The 19348-nt window shown below is 60.9% G+C and overlaps 1 protein-coding gene across 6 annotated transcripts in view; it reads right to left on the bottom strand.

The window, feature by feature from the left end:
• The window catches only part of Plch2 (phospholipase C eta 2), a 70029-nt gene extending 55374 nt beyond the window's left edge, over positions 1-14655 (bottom strand). For 5 of the 6 annotated variants that reach the window (XR_007109150.1, XR_007109149.1, XM_047556186.1 and 2 more), the window contains exons 1-2: positions 14504-14655; positions 12914-13199 (exon numbers count right to left, since the gene is read on the bottom strand). Coding sequence is in view for 4 of the 6 variants with exons in the window: in XM_047556186.1 (XP_047412142.1) it covers positions 12914-13022 (109 nt within the window). In the remaining 2 variants the exon portion in view is untranslated. Of the gene's footprint in view, positions 1-2590; positions 2647-12913; positions 13200-14503 lie in introns of those variants that run through there. The other variant, XM_047556203.1, reaches the window with a different exon arrangement.
• Positions 14656-19348: the final 4693 nt, after the last annotated feature.

The following is a 19348-nucleotide window of genomic DNA, read 5'->3' on the forward strand; positions in this document are numbered from 1 at the left end:
GGAGGCCAAGCAGCCCCCAGGGGCTGCCCTACTCCCAGCCCAGCCCGGAAGCCTGGGCTGCAGAGTCCTGATTCCTGCCTCCCAAGCTCACAGGGCAAGCTGAGTGGTGAGTGGAATCCCAGAGGATCCAGGACCACCTGTTCCCAGTGGCCTTGGGGTCAAGAGTCCCAACCAGGTCTCTAATGGCTCAAGAACAGACAGCTGCAAGGAAGCTGGATTTTGGTGGGTGTGCTGATGCCTGGGCCCCCATGGCTGCTTCTTTCAGTTAGCCAGGGGCAGCCAGGACCCCACAGTACGCAGGTTAGGGGCTACAGCCCATGAAGGAGCAGAATGGGTAATGGGAAGGTCAGTTAGGCAGGGAGGGGGCCCTCCGGGCTGGTTCTCAGCCCACTGAGGTCCAGCAGGCATCCCACCCCCTCAGCATGCAACTCCTGGAGCAGGTGACAAGAAGCCTGCAGGTCCCTGGCATGGGCTCCAGGCAGGGCTGCAGCCCGTCCAGGGAGCAGGCGGTGGCGGGAGCAATAGTTAGCAGCTAATGAAGTCCTCCTATTAGGCACAGAGTAACAGAACATATACAAATGGCCCATAGCTCTTCATCTACTGCAAACATTAAAAATTAAAATCCAATTACCACTCGTATTGTCAAACCTGGCTGCTGCCGCTTACAGCAATCCATGTGTGGGGTGGGGGATTATGTAACCTGAACTCTCTGTGGGGGGGTAGTGAGAACCTGGGCCACCTGCCCCCTGCAGCACCTAGGATGGCCCACAGGGGATCCCGCCCACCCTCCAGCCCCAGTGGGTGGTACCAAGACCTGCAGGGGGGCCTGGCCCCCCTCTAGCTGGGAGGAGGGTCCCTGTCTGGTTACCTCTAGGAAGACCCACTGCCAGCTGCCCGGTACCTCTGGACTGCCACCTGGCTGGGTGTCACCTCTCCAGGGCTGGGTGGCAGGACTGCCCGGCCTCACATTCACCAGGTACCTCAACGGGGAGTGATCCAAGATGCCAGAACCAACACACGCACCCCCAGGAGCCCCAAACACAGAACACTCTCCCCAGCAGAAGGGCCCACCAAGTCCTCGGCCACTACCAAGGCCAGCTGCAGCCTCTCCTCCACTGCTCCTGCTCCCTGGGGAAACAGCGCAAGTGCCGACTGGGCTCCAGACGATGGTGACGAGCAGGAAGGGCCAGCCCTCCCCACATAGGGAGCAGGGCCTCAAGCAGCTGGCCTCTGGGTAGGGGTCTGTGCGAACCTTCATCACAGCCCGCAGCACCTGAGGCCTGCCACACTTCTGTCCCCACAATCCCTTCTGGAACTCAGACCTTCCCCACAGGGCTGCACAGAGGATGTGGCTATGGGTTAAGCCCAGAGGGAATGTGACAGGCAGTGGGGTTGGGGGCTTCGGGACCAATTTCTTCCATAAACCTGGAGTCCTGATGGGAGATACCTGGGTCAGCTCCTGTTCCCACCAACCAGGCCGGAGCCAGCGTGGTGACCTGCAGTCTCTGACCTGCCCCCTTCCCTTGGTGCCTGAACACCCTCTGTGGCTGCAGCTCTCTAATCGGGCTTCAGTGTGGGGGCCTGGCAGGACAGGCATGAGTGCCTGGTGATGGAGGCACTGACCCTCCTGCCCAGGCATGGGACAGCTGGGCATTGCCTTGGGAGCCCAGGGCATTAGGGGACAAGGAGACACAAGCCAGGTACATTGTCATGGGTCAGGAGTAGAGAAGGCAGCAGAAGAAAAGCCTGTTTCACTGGGGAGTCTGTGATCATCCCATCTGCCTCAGGGGTCATCAGGCAGTGCGGGGAGGGGGAAGGAGAGGCAAGCAGAGAAGAGAGGCAGGACAGGGGAGGCCTCCAATTTCCCTGGTTTCACTACTGCCAGCTCCAGAGTGCCCACTCTCCCTGGAGGATGCCCCATAATTCTGCCTGAAGGTCCAGAGCCTCAAGAAGGGCCACTCAGCAGGGGACTTGAAATACCTACCTCCACACCACCCTCCAGACTGCCTGGCAGGTCACCCAGGGCCTCAGGTTCCTTGCTTCCCCAGCAGTGACCACAGCACCCCCGCTCCCCACACACACTGGCACACACTGGAGCTAGAGAGGCTGACCAGGGCCAGGTGCAGCACCTGCAGCTTGGGCAGATGTACAGCATGTCCACTGGACACCTCTAGCAGACCTTCATGGCTGTGCCCCTGATGCACCCTCCCAGGGGAACAGGGGAGCTGGCTTGGCTCCACAAGGGTCAGTCTCCTTACAGGGTCACAGCACCAGTAGGAATTTCAGGTGAAACCAGGGGAGGAAAGTTTGCAGAGGGTGGCCCTCACCCAGCACCGGAGGCCACCAAGAGAGCCTGGATGCCTGTCTGTCCCGCTGCTGTCCCGCACAGGCACCATAACCCAAGCCCACCAAGACCAGAGCCCTCCCCTCCAGCAGAGCTTTGTGAGCATCCTGGCCCCGCAGGGTGCACCCAATGGAATGGCAAGCGACCCCTCCCCCAGCGCGGCCCCGACCCACGGCAGGGACAGCGGCGCCCCCGCGCGTCCGCCCGCCGCGGCCCCGGCGGCGCAGCAACAGGAGCGGCACCTACTGTGCTTCTGCGGGGCGGCTCCCGCGTCCATTGTCTCCGCGGCTGCGGCGGCTGCGGCGGCGGTGGGCCCGGCGGTCAGCGGTCAGCGGCCAGGCTCAGGCTCGGGCTCCAGCGGCATCGCCCGTGGGTTCGGGCGGCCCGCGGCGGGCTGTGCGCGCGGCGCGCTCGGGCGCAGTGTCACTGCGCCCCGTGGAGGCGCCGCGAGGAGCACGCTGTCACTCCTGCCGCCCGCACCACACCCCCTGCCCGCCCTGCGCCGGGAGGGGGCCGGGGGCGCGGGCTCCGAGGCGCGCTGAGCGGGGCACAAGGGGCGCAGGGGCAAGCGCGACGCACAGATCCGGACCCGCTAGGCGCACAGCTCACAGCTGGGCCAGCGCCCGCCCCGCGCTCGCCGCAGCCAAAGTACTTTTTGCGCAAAGATGCACCGGCGGCCTCCCAGCTCCCAGCACTTCCCTCCGCTCCCTCCTCCGCCTCTGCGTGGCCCGACCGGTCCCGGTGGGGGCGGGGCCGAGACCGCTTCCCCATCTTGAGCAGCTCAATGCAGCCAAGGCAGGGAGCTGGGTCAGGGACTACTGCCTACTCTACCCCCAACCCCCCGCCACGCAGGTGATTGGAAAGAGGGGGCCTGGGTCATTCCTCCCCCGACCAAGATGTTGGGAGACTAGTGTGGAGACCTGAGGGTATCTTGAACTGACCGGGGAGGGCTGACGACCCAGCCCCAAGAGGGCTCCTCTGCTATCCAGGAGCACTCCATAGCTCACCTCATGGGGAAGCCCGAGGAAGGGGCTTGGTGCGGATGTCTTGGAAACCACCCCTCAGGCCCAGCAAGAGGACCAAGACCCAGCCTTATATGCAGGGGCTGGGACAGTCACCAGCCTTCCCCACAGGCGCTGGAGTGTGCCTACAGCAGAGACAGACAGGCCCTAGCCTTGGAGAGCCTTGGAATCTTGGAATCTTCCTGCCAACCGGCTCCTCTGCAGGCCCTGGCTCTTCTCAGAGTGACCCTCGCCTGCCCCATCTCCAACTGCAGCAGGCAGCAGTGAATGAGGATAGGGGGACCTCATTCACCAGGAGAAAATGTTCGACCCATACCTGTGTCCAGTGGCCTAGACTCCCTCCTGGGCCTGCCTTGACCAGGTGCTGAGAAACGGCTTTCAGTTCAGCCCCACCTTGCCAGCTAGGGCACAGGGAGGGTCCCAGTCTGTTCCAGGCCACTCGGAGCCCCACCTGCTAGGGAAGCCTCAGCACTCACCCCGGGGCGGCCCATCCACCCATATCTTGATGTTTCTGCACCTGATGGGGGGGTCTCTGGACTCCATCCTTTAGGGTCTGAGATGGGCCTTGGAAGGGGAGGAGGAATCCTGGCCAGGCCTGAGAACAGGACATGGTCACTCAGGAAGCACAAACTCTGCCCATCAGGGGAAGGAAAGGCTGAGTCTGGAATGAGGCCCTCGACGGGTGCCAGATGGGGAGCAGGTTCCTGGAGCCCAGGAAGAGACTGGAAGAGGGGCTATATGGGAGGGTGTCATTGCAGACAAATGATGTCAAATTTCCCAATTTGCCCCACGGCAGACTCTGTAGTGACATAAGAGGAAACACCAAACATGGTGTTTTTGCACCTGCAGACCCTCAGGGAATTTGGCCCAGGTATAGATTTGTGGTTTCCATGGTCCTTTCAAGACTCCTGACCTTCAGAAAGTCACTCAGTGGATCCCATGGCTGTGCTATAGACCAAAGCTGACCCACGAGGGACTGAATCCAGCACTCATGGTCCATCTGAGCACCAAGGCTCTCTGCTTTCCAGGAACACTGAGCACCTCCCAGCTCCGTCTCTGCATGCTCTAGAAGTTCCTGCTGGTGTGGGTTCTGGAATGCTCCATCTGGCAGCCTCTGCCCAAGGTTTGTAGCATTGGCATTCACACAGTCACCTGCCTAGCCTCTGCCATCATAGCGGAGTGTCAGAGCCTGGCCCCAGGAGCTGTGGCTGCCTTGACGGGGCTGTGGAGGGAGCAGAGATCACCAGAGGAGCCTCTACAGGCTCCAGGTGCAGACTTGAAAGGCTGCTTCTTGGCTCACCCACGGCACCCACACTGCCCCGGCTCCTTGCCCTAGAATGCTATCTCCAGCAACTTCCCAGCCATCTCCTGGCCAGAGCAGAGCTACCTACTCCTCTTTCCCACCCCCACTGGGACAGCATGAGCTGATCCAGGACTGCCGAGTGAGTGCGAGTACTCAGGAATAGGTGTTGTGAGCAGGGTGTAAGTGAGAGAAGCCTAGGCCTCCACGTGTGACAAGAGTGTGTGAGTCCCAGCCTCCTACCCACCCCGACCCCCCGACCTCCCGAGCCTGCCAGGAGTGGATTCCCGTCTAGAAGCTCGCAGCAGTCTATGACCACGCTCAGGCACCAACACTTCTTGGCTTCGAGACATCACAGCATGGAACTGGCCAGGCAGCGGCTGGGACCTTCTGCACTTTGCCCGTTCCCAGCCCTCCACAGACTTTTCTCAAGGTGACAGCCCTGAGCACCGCTCCTGACTTAGAGACCCTTAGGGCTGGGTGCAGGCAGGGAGAGAAAGTCCAGACCCCTCCACCCCCTGGGCACCTGGAGTAGGTGGCACCATCTAAGTCACGCCCTCCTGAACCCCCTCTCAGAGCATGGGGCTGTGCTGGGGTTGGGGTCTCTTCTCATGAGACAGACACCACATCCCAGGAGCGGGACCCAGGGACACAGCAGATCCTGCATTGTGGGGAGCTCGGTGCTCCATTGAAGCAACAGGAGAAAGGATCCACAAAGACCTTGGCTTCCCAGGGTACTCGGCCAAGAGCTGAGACCCAGGGAGACAGAAACTAAGAGCCACAAGACACAGAAACCTGGGTTTCCTTCTGCCCAAAGCCAAAACTGAAATGCAAGTTGGGAACCACAAGAGAGGTCTCCACAAACAGAGGCTCCAAGAAGCCCTGACCTCTGGGCAGGGCCAGTGTGCAGATGGAGACCAGCCACCTGCACACAGAGGGTGGTGTGTGGATGTGCCCACTGTGATGGCCAGGTGCTCTTGGGAGCAACTCCAGCAGTGGGGCAGATAGCCTTCCCCCCGGCCGCCATTGTCCCCTGGCCCCAGAACCTCACAGCCCCCATGTCCCAGCCAGTCTTCCTTCCCCAGGTCTCCCAGGCACACCACTACTGGGCCTTACCCACACCAGGCCTCCTGGCTTCTCCAGTCCATCCTCTCAAGCTGCTGGGCCACGCCTGCACCTGCCGCCCAGGTCCCTCTGGCTGGCCGGCTGGCTTCCCCCCCACAGCAGTTTCCTCTTGGCTCATGTCACTGCATGGGGCTCCTCCTGCTCCACGTCCCCCTCCTCTCCTGCCTGGTTTCCAAAGTCTGGAGCATGGCATCTCTGTCAGGGGGCCTCTCCTGGCTGCCTCGTTCTCCAGGGTGTCCCGGGCATGACCTTGCCCTTGTTTTGAGTCTGCCCTTCCCAACAAGATTGTGAGGCCTACAGGCAGGGTGGTGCATGCCACTGTCCCCAGACTCTGCGGATAGCCCAGCCCCAGTGACCCTCACGCATGGCCTCCTTATTGTAGAGGAATCTGACCAGACCTGGCCCCCTGCCATTTTCCTGATGTGCTTCCCTGCTGGTGGCTGGTCCCAGCCCCGACCATGACAGATGTCTCAGGGCAGAAGCAGGCTCAGAGGCCTTTCTACAGCCCACGGTCACCACTGTGGACCCACAGGCCTGTAGAGATGTCCGCAGGGAGCAGCAGGAGGCACAGCCGGGGCACCGCAGAGGAGCAAGCACTCACCGCCAAATCAATGGGTCTAATTGGGTAAATGTGCAATTCTCGACTGGCTAAATTTAGCAAGCGTGTGTCTCGTTTTCCAGCAGCATCTGGTCTTAAGACGTCCCGTTCTCAATCAGAACTCAAGACAGCGTGTGGAATCAGGAGGGGGGCCAGGCCTGGCCAGTGCTAGGGTGGACGGTGGCCCAGGCCTTTCTGGTGGAGACCAGGGGAGGGGTAGGTGACAGGCCTCCAGCCAGGGCAGGGCTGACCCTTCTGCCCCAAGACCCCCAGGAACCTTGCCATGTCAACTGGAAGGAGCGGGGTGCCCCGGGAGGACCTGGGGTGCACCCTGTCTGTGGGTGCAGGGCCTTGGAAATCTTGATGCCTGGCACTCCATTTTCTTTGAGAGGAAAACTGAGGCACAAAGAGGGAAAGGCACCTGTGCAGAGTCCTCAGAGCCTGGGCATCCTGGCCCCAGAGGGCCCTTCTCATCGTCAGAGGGACCTTTCCCACAGGCCCTGCAGGGCTGCTTCAACGTGGGCCTTCTGTGTGGCAGAGCCTCAGTTCCTCTGGCCCGGTCTGGATCCCCACAGTGCAGTGCTGGCCCCTGGGCTGGGGCAGCCCACAGATGCACACTGCCCTGCTGCCCCAGGACTGGGCACTCCATCCCCTGGGCCTGCAGAGGAGGTGCCCGTGGGACCAGAGCTGGGCAGAAGGCAGGTGGGCCAGCTCCCATTCCAGTGACCCAACGTGGGAGAAAAACCATGGACCAGGATGCTGAGCTGCTCAGTGCCCAGGCTTGGAGGGGAGGGCGTGGGTGGTGCTGGGCCACCCTCATTGGGACAGGACCGTTTAGGAAAACATGCCTCCCAGACCCCTGTGCTGCCTTTCCTGCCTGTGGGTGCTGGGGAAAGAGGAGGGGAGGGGCAGGAGGGAGTCCCCTCGGCGAGGACCCCAGGGCCTCTGGTGGAGGCTGGGTCCTTCAGCCTCACAGAGCTATGCCCAGGGACACCGGTGAGCAGAGGTTGCCTGGAACCAGCACCTGGGCCTGCCCGCGCTCCCACCCCACACGCAGCCCGGGCCGCTGGCGGTATCTCCAGCACACTCCGGCTCCTGCCCACACGGCAGCCAGCTCCGTCTGCCAGGCTGCGGCTCATTCACCGTTCACGCGCTCATCTCCGGTTGCTGGCAAGTGTGCTCCGAGTGTCCCCAGGGTCCTGGCTGGGCGAGCCCAGGACAGAGGCAGAAGTGCACCTGAGGTCGGGTCTGTCCTGCACGTGCATGTACACGTGTGTGTGTGTGTGTGTGTGTACCTGCATGTGGTGTGTGCTCCTGTGTGTGCATGTGTGGTGTTTACACGTACGTGGCATGTGTACCAGTGTGTGGTGTGTGCTCATGTGTGTGTAGTTTGTGATGTACATACATGTGTGGTGCGGTTTGTACTTGCAGGTGGTATGTACTCATGTGTGTGTGGTGTGTGGTGTGTACACAGATGGGGTGTATGTACCAGTGTATAGCGTGTACTCAAGTGTGTGTGGTGTGCACACGTGTGTGGTGTGTACCTGCGTGTGATGTACAAGTGTGTGGAGTCAGCTAGAAGAGGCTGAGCCTGGGGGTGATACTAGTGGGACTCAGATGGGGTGAATTGCAGAGGGGGAGCCAGGTGGGCCAGACAGGGGTGCTCCAGGGATGGCTGGATGCCCTGGCCAAAGGTGGTCCCCTGGGTGTCAGCCTGGGGACACCAGCAAGGTGGGTGCTGTTTGGACAGACAAGGAGACCTGGGCAGCATCTGAACTCGTGGCAAGGGGCTTTAGACTTGGGATAAGCCACCGGACTGGCACAGCAGTTCCCAGTCCAAGCTGGGCACTCCAGGGCTGGGCTGGTGGGGGTGAACCTCAGTCTCCAGACAGGAGACCTTGCTAGGAGGAAAGGAGGTTGCAGCTTCTGAGGCTCTACACCCTCGCTACTGCCTGACTACCCCTCAGAGGCTGGCAAGAAAGAGGACCCCGAGCCAGGCACGGTGGCACATGCCTGTAATCCCACAGACTTGGGAGTCTGAGGCAGGAGGATGGCAAGTTCAAAGACAGCCTCAGCAACTTAGCAAGACCCTAGATAACTTAGTGAGATCCTGTCTCAAAAGAAAAACAAAAGGGGCTGGGGGTGTGGCTCAGTGGTTAAGTGCACCTGGTTCAACCCCCAGGACAAAAACTAAGACGATGTCCTAAAGATTCCTGATGCAGAAGCTAGGTCTGCACTCACCACCTCCTCCTCTGCTGACTGGGTCCAGCCATCTAAGCACCTGAGAATTCCATACTGGCATGTATTGAGCACCAACTGTGTACCAGGCCCTCAGGGGCTATCTCACTAGAGGCCAGAGGTCCCAGCCAGCCCTACTCCAGCCAGGGCCCTGGACTCCTGGGATAAGAGCCCTGGAGGGGCGGCTGAGCAGGACTGCATACCTACTCACACCCCACCTCAGGCGACCCACCCCTCAGGGCCCCAGTGCCTTGTGGTAAAGGTCCAGGAGCATCCTGGGGCCTCTCTAGTTGGATGGTCACACTGCTCACACCTCCCCTCGCCGCAGACCCCCACCAACCCTCATCAGAAGAAGGCCGGCCCTGCTCTTTTTGCCAGGGTCAGCAGAAGCTATGCCCTGGAGGCAGCCCCCTTGGCCACTGGGTCCAGTGCCCAAAGTACAGAGCAGCAGGGGGACAGGAATAGCCTAGGGTTTGGACCACACCTCCCTCCATCCTCCCAAGGACAGAACCACAGGCCAGAACTCAGCCCAGGGAGTGTCCCAGGGAGGAGGAGGAGGGACCCTCACCCCTTTCCTGGCCACTGGGAGACAGGCTCAGAGCACTAGTCCCAGGCAGCAAATTAACGCCCCCCACACTGGAAAGCGTCCTCGCTGAGTCCACACAGGGCTTAGCAGGCAGGAGCCAGGCAGGAGCTGCAGCAGGCAGGAGCCAGGCCTCCTGCTGCAGGGCCACTGGACCTCGGCCCCTGGAAGCTCATTGTCTCCTCTACCCTTTCTCAGCCTTATGCAGCATCCCCCAAGGACATGAGGCCTCTCCTCAGGATCACAGCTGAGAGACACAGTGCACTCGGGCCCCACTGTCCTGTGCAGGGAATCTGCCGAGGCCTGGGCCCTTCCCCATCCCACAGGGATCTCCCCACATGTGGCCCCCACCACACACATATCCACCCAGCCTCCAGCCTGGCCTGCAGCCTCCAGCCTCCAACCTCAGGAACCACGAGCAACTGGTTTGGAAAGCTGCATTGAGCCCCTTTCCCCTGGGATGGCCCTCAGGTCAACCCACATGTCCTTCTTCCTTCTAGAAAAGCCTCTCACCTCACCCCAGGTGGAGTGGACACTGGAAAGGCCCTGGGGATCCCCACAGGCTCCAGGCCCCCTGGCAAACTCTACCTGCCGCCCCAGGCACCTCCCTGACTTCTCAGAAGCTGAAGGCGCTTCAGGGAGCTGGGCAAGTTGAATGCTGCTCACAGAAACAGCCAGGGGCCCTGGGGCTACCAGAGGCCCCGTGCGTGTGCGGGACTCTCCCTTCAAACACCACCCAGTCAGCAGCACCTAAGCTTCTGAGCTGCTCAGTGATGCCCAGGAGGGAGATGCTCCCACTAGCACTGAGGCAGCTCTTGAGAATCAGGCTCCAGGAGAAAACGCAAAGATTGAAAGGAGCCCAAGGCCCTACCTGAGCACCCAGATGGGGCTCATCCTGGGCCCCCGGCACTGGGGTGGGGTGAAGCTTGGCAGAGCACAGCCAGAGGCCTGCACGCAGAGGCTGGGAGGAAACAGGGACGTGTCGGCAGGTCTCATTTGCTGCTTCTTTATATTTTTCTGTACTTTCCAGAGTAGCTCCTCTGAGCCAGTCTTGCTTTCATAGTGAGAAGAAAAAAAAAATGAGAGAGCCAACCACACCAGCAGGAAGTCCAGGGAGCCCAGATCTGACACGCTTTGAAAGGAGAAGGCCCCCTGGGTGCACACGTCCCATGTGGACGCTCGTCCCCACCGGCCTCTGGGCCAGGCTGAGCTACCGCGGCTGCTTCAGCTCCAGCTCTAACAGAGGGACACGCTCCAGCAGCCTGCAGTCCTGATGGTCAAAGCCTCCTACCCTGGCACTTCCAGGGGCCAGGGGGGCCTGGGCTGGGATCCCTGGCACCCAGGTCATCGACCCCTGGAGACCCTCCCATCAAGGGCGTCCGAGTGCTGGTCCTCCCAGGTCAGTTGTGTGCACCTGGGTTAGTGGTGGACCAGTCTCTGGTGACCGCAGCTTTCAGCACAGGAACGACTGAGGCCAGGTCCCGTCTGGCAGGGCCATGTAGAGGGAGCCCCTCCACATTACTGACTCAGTTTGGGGGCAGCCTAAATAGCACCCCCAGCCCACCGGGCACTGTTCACTGCAGAGTCGCACAGCTGTTAGCTCCACCCAGGGGGACACAGCCCACCTCGGGAAGGCGGGAGGGCACAGATATCCAGACAGGCAGGTGGACAACGGTGGAGGCAGGTGCCCTGGATATCACCCACCAATGCCCTCCATGCCTGGGGAGGAGGAAGAAGGCTGCTTGGGAAGAGAGAGAAGGGAGCAGCCCGCCCCATCTGAGGACTGCCGGGACAGCTCCCCACGGCAGGGAGCTGGGGACCCGCCTCCCGGCAGGGAGTGCCCTCATGTCCATGGAGCTCAGCAACCCCAGTTCTGACCTTTCACCTCTGCCATCGACCACCCCAATGGTACCAGGGCATGGGTGCTGGAACCAGGTGGCTCTCTTCCCAGAGCTGATGGGGGATCAGTCAGGGCCAGGGAGGGACCTGGCCTGGGGCGGGGCAGGGCTTAGTACCCCTAGCCTCTGGCAAGGAGGCCAGAGCCACACCCCAGGTTGCCAGCCCCAGCCCCGCCCACACGCCAGCAGCTCACGTGCATCCCCACCCTTTGGCCTGTGGAATTGGATCAACTGCTCTAAATGAAACCCATTACCACCAACACGCCAGAGTCAGGGCAACAGATTGCACGGCGAGGCCGGGAGGGCCGTGGAGAAGCTCCCAGCACTTTCCCAAGGCCCCAGCCCCAGTCATGGAGCCCGTCCTCCTCCCAGCAGCCTGGCCTCACCAATGCTCCCTGCTCCAGGGACAAGGGTTGAGGCGGGAAGATGGGAGTGGCAGGCTCCCACCTCTCACTGGCCTCGCTGCCTCAGCCGGTCCCCTCATGGGATGGAGAAGTCCAAGAAGAGGTAGCCTGGGGCAGGCCCATAACCGTGCTAGGTTCCATTCAAACCACCCGACCCCCCTTGCAGCCCCCACCCCACCCAGCACACACGTGGGCCTGCTGGTGGCTCGAGGAGGCTGAGCTGCCATCGGTCAGACAGGCGCTGCCCGAAGAACCGGGACCCACTTCTGTCGAACCAAGAGGGGACCACAAACAGTCAGAGAAGCCAGCCACAGCTACCCTGCACAGGACGGCCTTCAGGCAGTAGCTGGCTTGTCCACGGCTGGCCAGAGCCCCTGACAGTCCCTGCCCTCTCAGCTGGGAATCTTCCACTGCTCGGTGGGCTACCTCAGGGAGCCTTCTGGAAATAGCTCCAGGCAGACCGGGTCCTCCCACCCTGAGCCCAGCACCCAACACCAGACCTACCTGACCCCAGAACAGCAAGCTAGGCATGGGGAGGGGACACAGGCCAGGGCAGTGACAAGGGGGTACAGGGTGGGGTGGCAGCAGGAAGAGACTGGCAGGAGTATCTCTTCCAGGACTGTGACCCTGAATCTGGTCCCATTTCTGCACCCAGGACTTCCAGCTCCCCAACAAAGGCACAGGGACCTTTGGAGTCCTGGAGGAGGAGGGCTCTGATTGCCTCCCCTCTGCCCCCATTCAGCTGCCCCTTCCCTGGTGTCCAGTTGCAGGTAGAGCTGCAATCAGGGCCCAAGCCCAGCAGGGACTTTGTGCAGCTGGGCAGACACATCTCCACCCCCGGTGCAGAGGCCTGTCCGGGCACATCTGGAGAATGTGGGACAAACAAGCCAGAGCTGGCTCCGCGGGCACCAGGGTGCATGGCATGCACACATGCACACTCGGCCCCACACGCCCAGCAAGCAGAGGCAGACCTGCCCCTCCACAGAGCACCAGGCAAACCAGAAACTCATGGGTGGAGAGGGCCAGCCCCCACTTCCTGAGCACTCCACCTGACCAGAAGCCTCCCCACCACAAGACGGATGCCCTCTGACTGCTGGGCAACAGGTACCGTATAAGGAATGGAGAGCTGTCCCCAGGAGCTAATAAAACCCTTCTCCCAGGTGGGCCATATCATTTGCTCCATGTCTAGCCAGAGAGACTCTGCCCACAAGAAGGGACAGATGCATACCAGCCTCCCTTGCACCCTGCTTACGAAGCACCCCTCTCTGGGGGAGCTGGCAGAGCCTCCTTCTTCCCAGGGGGAATCACAGCAGCCCTGAGGCTGTGGAGACAGTCCCTCGGTGGTAAAGACCAGTGCTCTCCAGCTCAGGGCAGAGCACCCAGGGCCAAGGCCTCACTCACCCACAGGCAGGACATTGGCACTCAGGAAAAGCCACCTATTGTCCAGATTGGGTCCTGAGTCTTCAGGGGGAGGAGCCAGGATGAGGGGGCCTGCTGGTGGGGGAGCCATCCTAGAGGGATGGAGGACTCTCAGTGGTGGGTGCAGCAGGCCGGGATTAGCAGAGGGGGCTGGCAGTCAGCAGGAGGCAGGAGGAAGCTGCTCTCAGGTCCCTCTGCTCCCAGGGCCCCTGGTGTCTGGAAGAGTCTGAGCCTGGGAGGGAGTCTGGGCCTGCCGCTCATCACACACCTGGAGAGAGCAAGAGGAACAGAGTCAGTGGGGGCACAGGCCAGGTGGGGAACTCTGGACAGGAAGCCTGTGAGCCAGGGCCAGCCCAGCTCCACTGCCCCTTCCAAACCACCAGGGAGAGGCGCAGGGCCAGCGGTGGGGCCCCTGAGCAGAGGGTGAGGGACCAGAAGGTGTCAGCCAAAGCCTTGCATCTTTGGTGAGTAGCAAAGGAAGTCAAAGCCCCAGTGACCCAGCCTCTGGCTTCCTCACCAGAGCGTCCAGACTCTGATTCTCTGTGCTAGGACTTTCCCAAAGCTTGAACAGAACTGAAAGAAAGGCAGGAGCCACTTCACAGAGGCTGGCCAGCCTCACAGAAGCAAGCTTTGCAAGTGCAGGTCCTGCGATGCCTGGAACCCACAGACCCCTTGGCTGTGCCGGGTGCTGGAGGTAACTACCAGCCCTGGGCCCCACTGGGGCTCCATGGACCTGAAGAACCTGTGGAGTGCATCCCTTTGTCCCCTCTCCAGCCCTGTGCTGTCACTCAGGTCCAGGGTCTCAGCCCGTGCCGTGAATGGAGCCCCCACCCCACCCTGGGTCTCCTAGACAACCATGTGCCAAGGACAGCCCTGCTTGGCTGAGCTCCAGAACCCCAACTCCTGTTACTCTTCCAAAGCATCTCAGGCTCCAGGCAGGCTCTTGCCCTGCCCCGTAGGCCCTAGCCCATCCTCTGCTCGGCCCCGCATGGACCTGCCTTTCCACCTCCTCACTGCCCGGCGAGTGCCCCCTCTCCCAGCCAGCTCTTCCAGAGCCCTCCTGGCCATCTCTTCTTGGGTGCCTTCCCTTCCCCCCAACCTCGGGTCACAGGGAGACTGGCAGGGGAAGGAAGAGTCCTTAGCCACTGGACCTGCCCAAGACAAGAGTTTTCTGGGCCTGGCTTCAGACAGACATCAGGATGCCTGGACCCTCCAGAGACCCAGAGTCATGCTCTGCCCAGGTGGGAAGAGCAGCCGCGGATCAGGAAGCCCAGGCCCCGCAGCAGCCCTGCAGGGGAGCCTCCCCCCCCGCACCTCAGGCCCCTCCTCCAGCCAGGGCTCCTGGCACCTCCAATCCCCCGGAACTTTCCTTATCCACACGTTCCAGGCCCCAGACCCTCCGACCCAGGCTGCCCTCCTCCAGTGGCAGCTGGGATTGGCCAGCCAGGTGCTCTGGGGTCCCGGTCTCAGCAGGTAGGGAGTGGGCACCAGGCCTCCCACATGGCCAGGACGGCCCTCTGCCAGGGCCTCCCTCCTCCCCCAGACCCAGCACCAGGCCAGCTCCAGGCTCACCCACAGGTTTGGGGTCTCCCCACCCAGGCTCTCCTGAGGCAGCTGGGCTGCTGAGGCCCCTCGACCGCCAGCCCATAAGGCCCGCACCCGCTCCAGCCGCCGTCTCAAACTGGCGCCTGCCGGGTGCTGAGAGCCAGCTTCCTGCTGCAGGAGCAGGAGCCCTGCCTGGACACGCCTGCTACGCGGGCCAGGCGTGGGGCAGGCGTGGGGCTCTGCCGGGCGGCACCGGGAGCCTGATTAGGCAACCGCACCGCACCGGCTGCCACAAGCTGAGGTGTGGCCACCAAGAACCATGAGGTCAGTCGTTGGCATGGGCCCACTGCACCTGGCACAGGAGCCCCTCACCCACCTGTCCCTGCCCTGCAAGCCATTCCAGCTTTGATGGTGCCCCCGCTCCCACACATGCCCTACAGCTCCCAGGCCCTGCAGCAGGGTAGCCGCCGCATGGGGAGGCGCTGGGGAGGAGATCCCTGGTGATCTTGCTGTGGGGCCTTTCCTGACCAGGCCTGCTCCTTATGCCGGCCACCAGGCTCTGGCCAACCCCAGGATCCCAGGGCCCTCTGCTGAGGGGAGGATGCTTCCTGTCTCAGGCCCTTGGCCTCTGCTTGGATCCTGACCTGCACACCAACCTCGAGCCCTGGGAACTGGCTCCTGTCATGGTAGCTACGCACTGATGGTCTCAGGCAGGGCCAACTGAGCATAGGGTGAGAGGTCCACCTGACCCTTGCCGCTTAATCAGGAAGATCAGCCCAGGCCCCGAGAGCCTGGCCAGTGCCCAGGATGTGAGGTCCACAGCACACGGGTGGACCTGCTCCCCTAAAGACAGAGTGGCTCTGCTACGAGAAGACTAGGCCCCCCGCTGCTCCCACCCACAGGGGGAGCAATTATGCCTGCTCAGGGCCCCAGGCCTAGTGGGCCACCTGGCTGCTTCCATTTCTGACAACTGCAGTGGCCTTCAAGTGTCCCCAAGAGTCACCGGCTCTCCTGGGAGTGCGAGGGAGGCCCACCGCAAGTCCCAGCCTGCTCTCCTGCAGCTGCCTCCTGCCGCCTCCCTCCTGCTGTGTCAGTGCCCAGGAAGCAGAGCTTCACACCCTCACCTGGCACCCCTGGCTTGGAAGCCCCCCAGGGGGCAGGCAGAGATGGAAGCCTGGCCTCTGGGAAGAGGGAGGTCAAAGAGGACTCCTTTCCCTCCTGGGTTCCAGGCCCTGCCAGATATTTAGGCCAAAGACAAATCCAACTCTCTGAAGAGAGAAACAGAGCTTTGGAAATGGCAAGACCCCCACCCCAACTGGTGTGACTGAGCTGAAACAGACAGATGACCCCTGATGCCCAGGTCCCCCTTGACCAGCTGCCCCAAGCCCCCAAGGGCTGACCCCCTTTGAGACCTGGAAAGCAAGAGGACTGCCTGCCTGTCTGCCGCAACCTCCCTCCTCCTCGCAGGACCAGAAGCCAGGGTCTCCCACTCCAACCCCCTCCCACCCCTGAAGGGGTTTGGCCTTAGATGGTCCCTCAACACTTGGTCCTACACAGAGCCACTTCCTCCTGTACCCCCCACCCTGGAGCGGGTCTCAAGGTGCAGAAGTCGGTGATGAGGCAGGTCAGGGCCCCTTGGTGTAGTGGGTGAGCCCAGGGCTGGACCCTCCCCGAGGAGCCACCAGCTGCGCAGAGCCCTCCCATCTTGAGTCCACTCTGTGAGGCCCCGCTGCCTCGCCCTGGACTTGGTGGGTGCAGAGAACACAGCACTGGGACTGACCCTGAGAATTCACAGGCCCAGGCAGGTCAGCCGCCACATGCAAGCGGCCGGAGCCCGCGGGCACCCCGGTTCAGCTGGCTGCACGTGCAAGAACTCAGCACCTGCCCGAGACCAGGCAGAGCGTGGGGGCCAGGGCTGGGCCTGTGAGCCTCCAGGCTGGCCAGGAGCTGGCTTCACTCACCAGATCTCTGGAGACAGAAGGGCGTCTGTCAAGGGAAGACGAAACCTGGACTAGTGGGGTCACTGGCTGAGCACAGGACACAGCCCTGTGGCAATGGCCCTGTATGGAGAGAAAGTCACTCTGGGCTTCCAGGGGCACTTGATGGGAGGACATTCCCAGCAGCCCTGAGTAGTGCTGAAGCCACCAGGCAGGGCAGGCGGTGGGTACACAGTGAGGCACCAGCACCAGGAGCAAAGAGAGCCGCTGGCAGGACAGGGACAAATCCTGAAAGTGTGTTGCTGAGTGAAGACAATAAAGCCCAGAGCACAGATCCCAGGCCACACAGCACTGCTTCCCAAGTGTGGCCCGCAGAACCCACTAGCTCCAAGCCACCTTCCTGATAAAAGACTACCTTTCCCCCACGCACATGTCCACAGGGATGGCAGGCCATGCCGTTGCAGGAGCTCAGGAGTTGAGGACCAGCCTGACCAACACAGCGAGACCCTGTCTCAAAAAAAAAAAAAAAAAATAGAACACAGCAAGCCTGCCACTCAGAAAATGGGAAGCCACAGGGGCAAGTGACAACCGCCTCGGCCAATGTCCAAATTCAAACTCGGGAAAATGAGCACTTTGTAAGACTCAAAGCCACCACGGTGGCTCTCGGCTCCAAAACACACGAGCTTTGCTCAGAGATCAGTGGTGACGCGGACAGGGGTTTGGAAAACACGATGAAATGTGTCGACATTTGGAAAATCTGTATGATTCAAGTGAACCAACATTTTCCAGGTGACCAGACATATTCCAAAATTATGCATGGGGAAATATCAATCAAGGTGAAAAGCAGACCAGTGGATGTTACTGTAGCAACCTGCGAAAGAGCCCACAGGTACAGTTCAGACTCCATGGTGCCCACCTCCAAGAAACTGGCAATGGTGCAGAGTGTGGTGGCACACCCCTGGGATCCCAGCACCTCTGGAGGCTGGGGCAGGAGGACCACAAGTTCAAGGCCAACCTCAGCAACTTAGCAAAGCCCTCAGCAACTTAATGAATCCCTGTCTCAAAATAAGCTAAAAAGGGTTGGGGATGTGGTTCAGTGGTAGAGCCCTGGTTCAATCCTGAGCACAAAGGAGGGAGGGAGGAGGACTGGCAAGGGCCCCGCTGGGGGCAGTGCCAGGAAGAGCACAGCCACCAAGAAGGCAGCAGGTCTGTGGAAACTACTTCTCCAAACACTTTAACCAAAACAGCATGCCGTGAGAGGCACTGGGGCGGACAGGGGGACCCACCTGTTCTTATTCTCCAGACGCGGGAGAGATTCGCGAAAACGTAAAACATGTCTCTCTCATTGAACTCCTGGTTTTGAACAAGTAGTTTATTTTTATAAAATGTTGATAAAGATGTTATTATATTAGCAGGTAATTTGTTTATTATTTTTTAAAAGACTTCATAAATAAATATTCTTAAATTCCATTGGGGTTTCTAACGTGTAGGCATCCCATGGTAACTAAGGTGTGCCAGTCAAGATTCAGCAACCAGCCCTGGGGAAGGAGCCCGGAGGTGCGCCTTTGCCGTTTGCCTGGGGCAGATATCACCCAGAGCTGACTTCGAGGATCGGCAGGAGACCGCTGAACCCAGAGTCGGGAAGAAGAGCAGAGTATTTCCACTGCTCAGACACAGTAACATCACATGTAGGTAGGGACAGAAACATCAGCAGGATGTCACAGTTAGGAAGTATTGTGCTTGGCATGCTTACTGCCTTTGTTCTTATGTAATTTGTATGTTTTACATATGTAATTAGTTTAATTTGATTTTAATTATGGCTGTTCAACAACCAGCGCACAAAATTACTGGAGACTTAGCAGCAGGCTCCTGTGCGCTGGTCTGAGCTGGCTCCAGCACACTCTTGGGTACAAACACGCCTGCACAAGAGATCTCTGAGTCCTCGCAGTGAAGAAGGCAAAGGCACCCACGACGGGAACCCTCACACTGCTGAGTGATCAGAACACTGGCAGCCCGCGCTTCACACTCCGGAAGCTACAACCACCGAAGACGACAGGAAACACTCCTTAGACGGGTTTCCAGGTGGGGCCAGCCAGGCATGACAGGGAACAGCAGCGGTCAGTCAACCCCCGATCAACTGAGAGGGGCTATGAGGCAATGCTGGTCACCCACACTCTCACCTGCAGCCTGAAGAGACCCTTGGAGAGTGGGGTCTCGGCCTCGGAGCTCAGTCTGAGGCCTGACCTGTGCAGCCCAGAAACACCTCAACCCCCACAGCAGCACCTAGGCTAGTGGGGAGGCAGGGCTGGTGTTAGGAGGGCATAAAGGGACTCAGGGGAGCTTGGGGCCCCACTGGCTTGGGCTGCACCCATGAGCAGGAGCCCTCTGGAGTAGGAGGTCCGTTGATGCAGGGCAGAACGGGCGAAGGCCCTGAGGCAGGCTGACTGCCACCTGCATGGGAGCAGAATAGGCAGCAATAAGCTGGCAAGTGAGGGCTGAGATCCACGGGCACCCGTCCCTGCTCCCTGTCTTGTCCTCAGAGGAGACTGGCAGTGGCACCCACAGCTGGCTGGCCTCCTTAATCAACAAATTGAAAACCCCATCTCCCTACAGGTGGCCCAGGCTGGGAAAGTGCACCATCAAAGGCCCTTGGCATAAAGCCTGCCCACCACTAGCATCCACACGCCCACTGCCCTCCTCCTCTTCTGGACACTTGTTCTCTTCACAATCAGCAGAAACCCTGGCAGGCAGATAGGACACCCAGGGCAGGCCCCCCAGGGTGGCCAAGACAGGCAGGTCCTGGGCCTCAGGGGCAGGCCACCAACAGACAGAGTGGGGCAGCCTGACACCCGAGGGGAGGACCAGGTCCTCCACACGAGGCCAGGCTCTGGGGACAGGCGGGGAGCCTGTGTGTGGGGAGCACACAGGTGGACAC

This window comes from Sciurus carolinensis, chromosome 1, assembly GCF_902686445.1.
Source record: "Sciurus carolinensis chromosome 1, mSciCar1.2, whole genome shotgun sequence".
In the NCBI taxonomy this organism is placed as follows: Eukaryota; Metazoa; Chordata; class Mammalia; order Rodentia; family Sciuridae; genus Sciurus; species Sciurus carolinensis.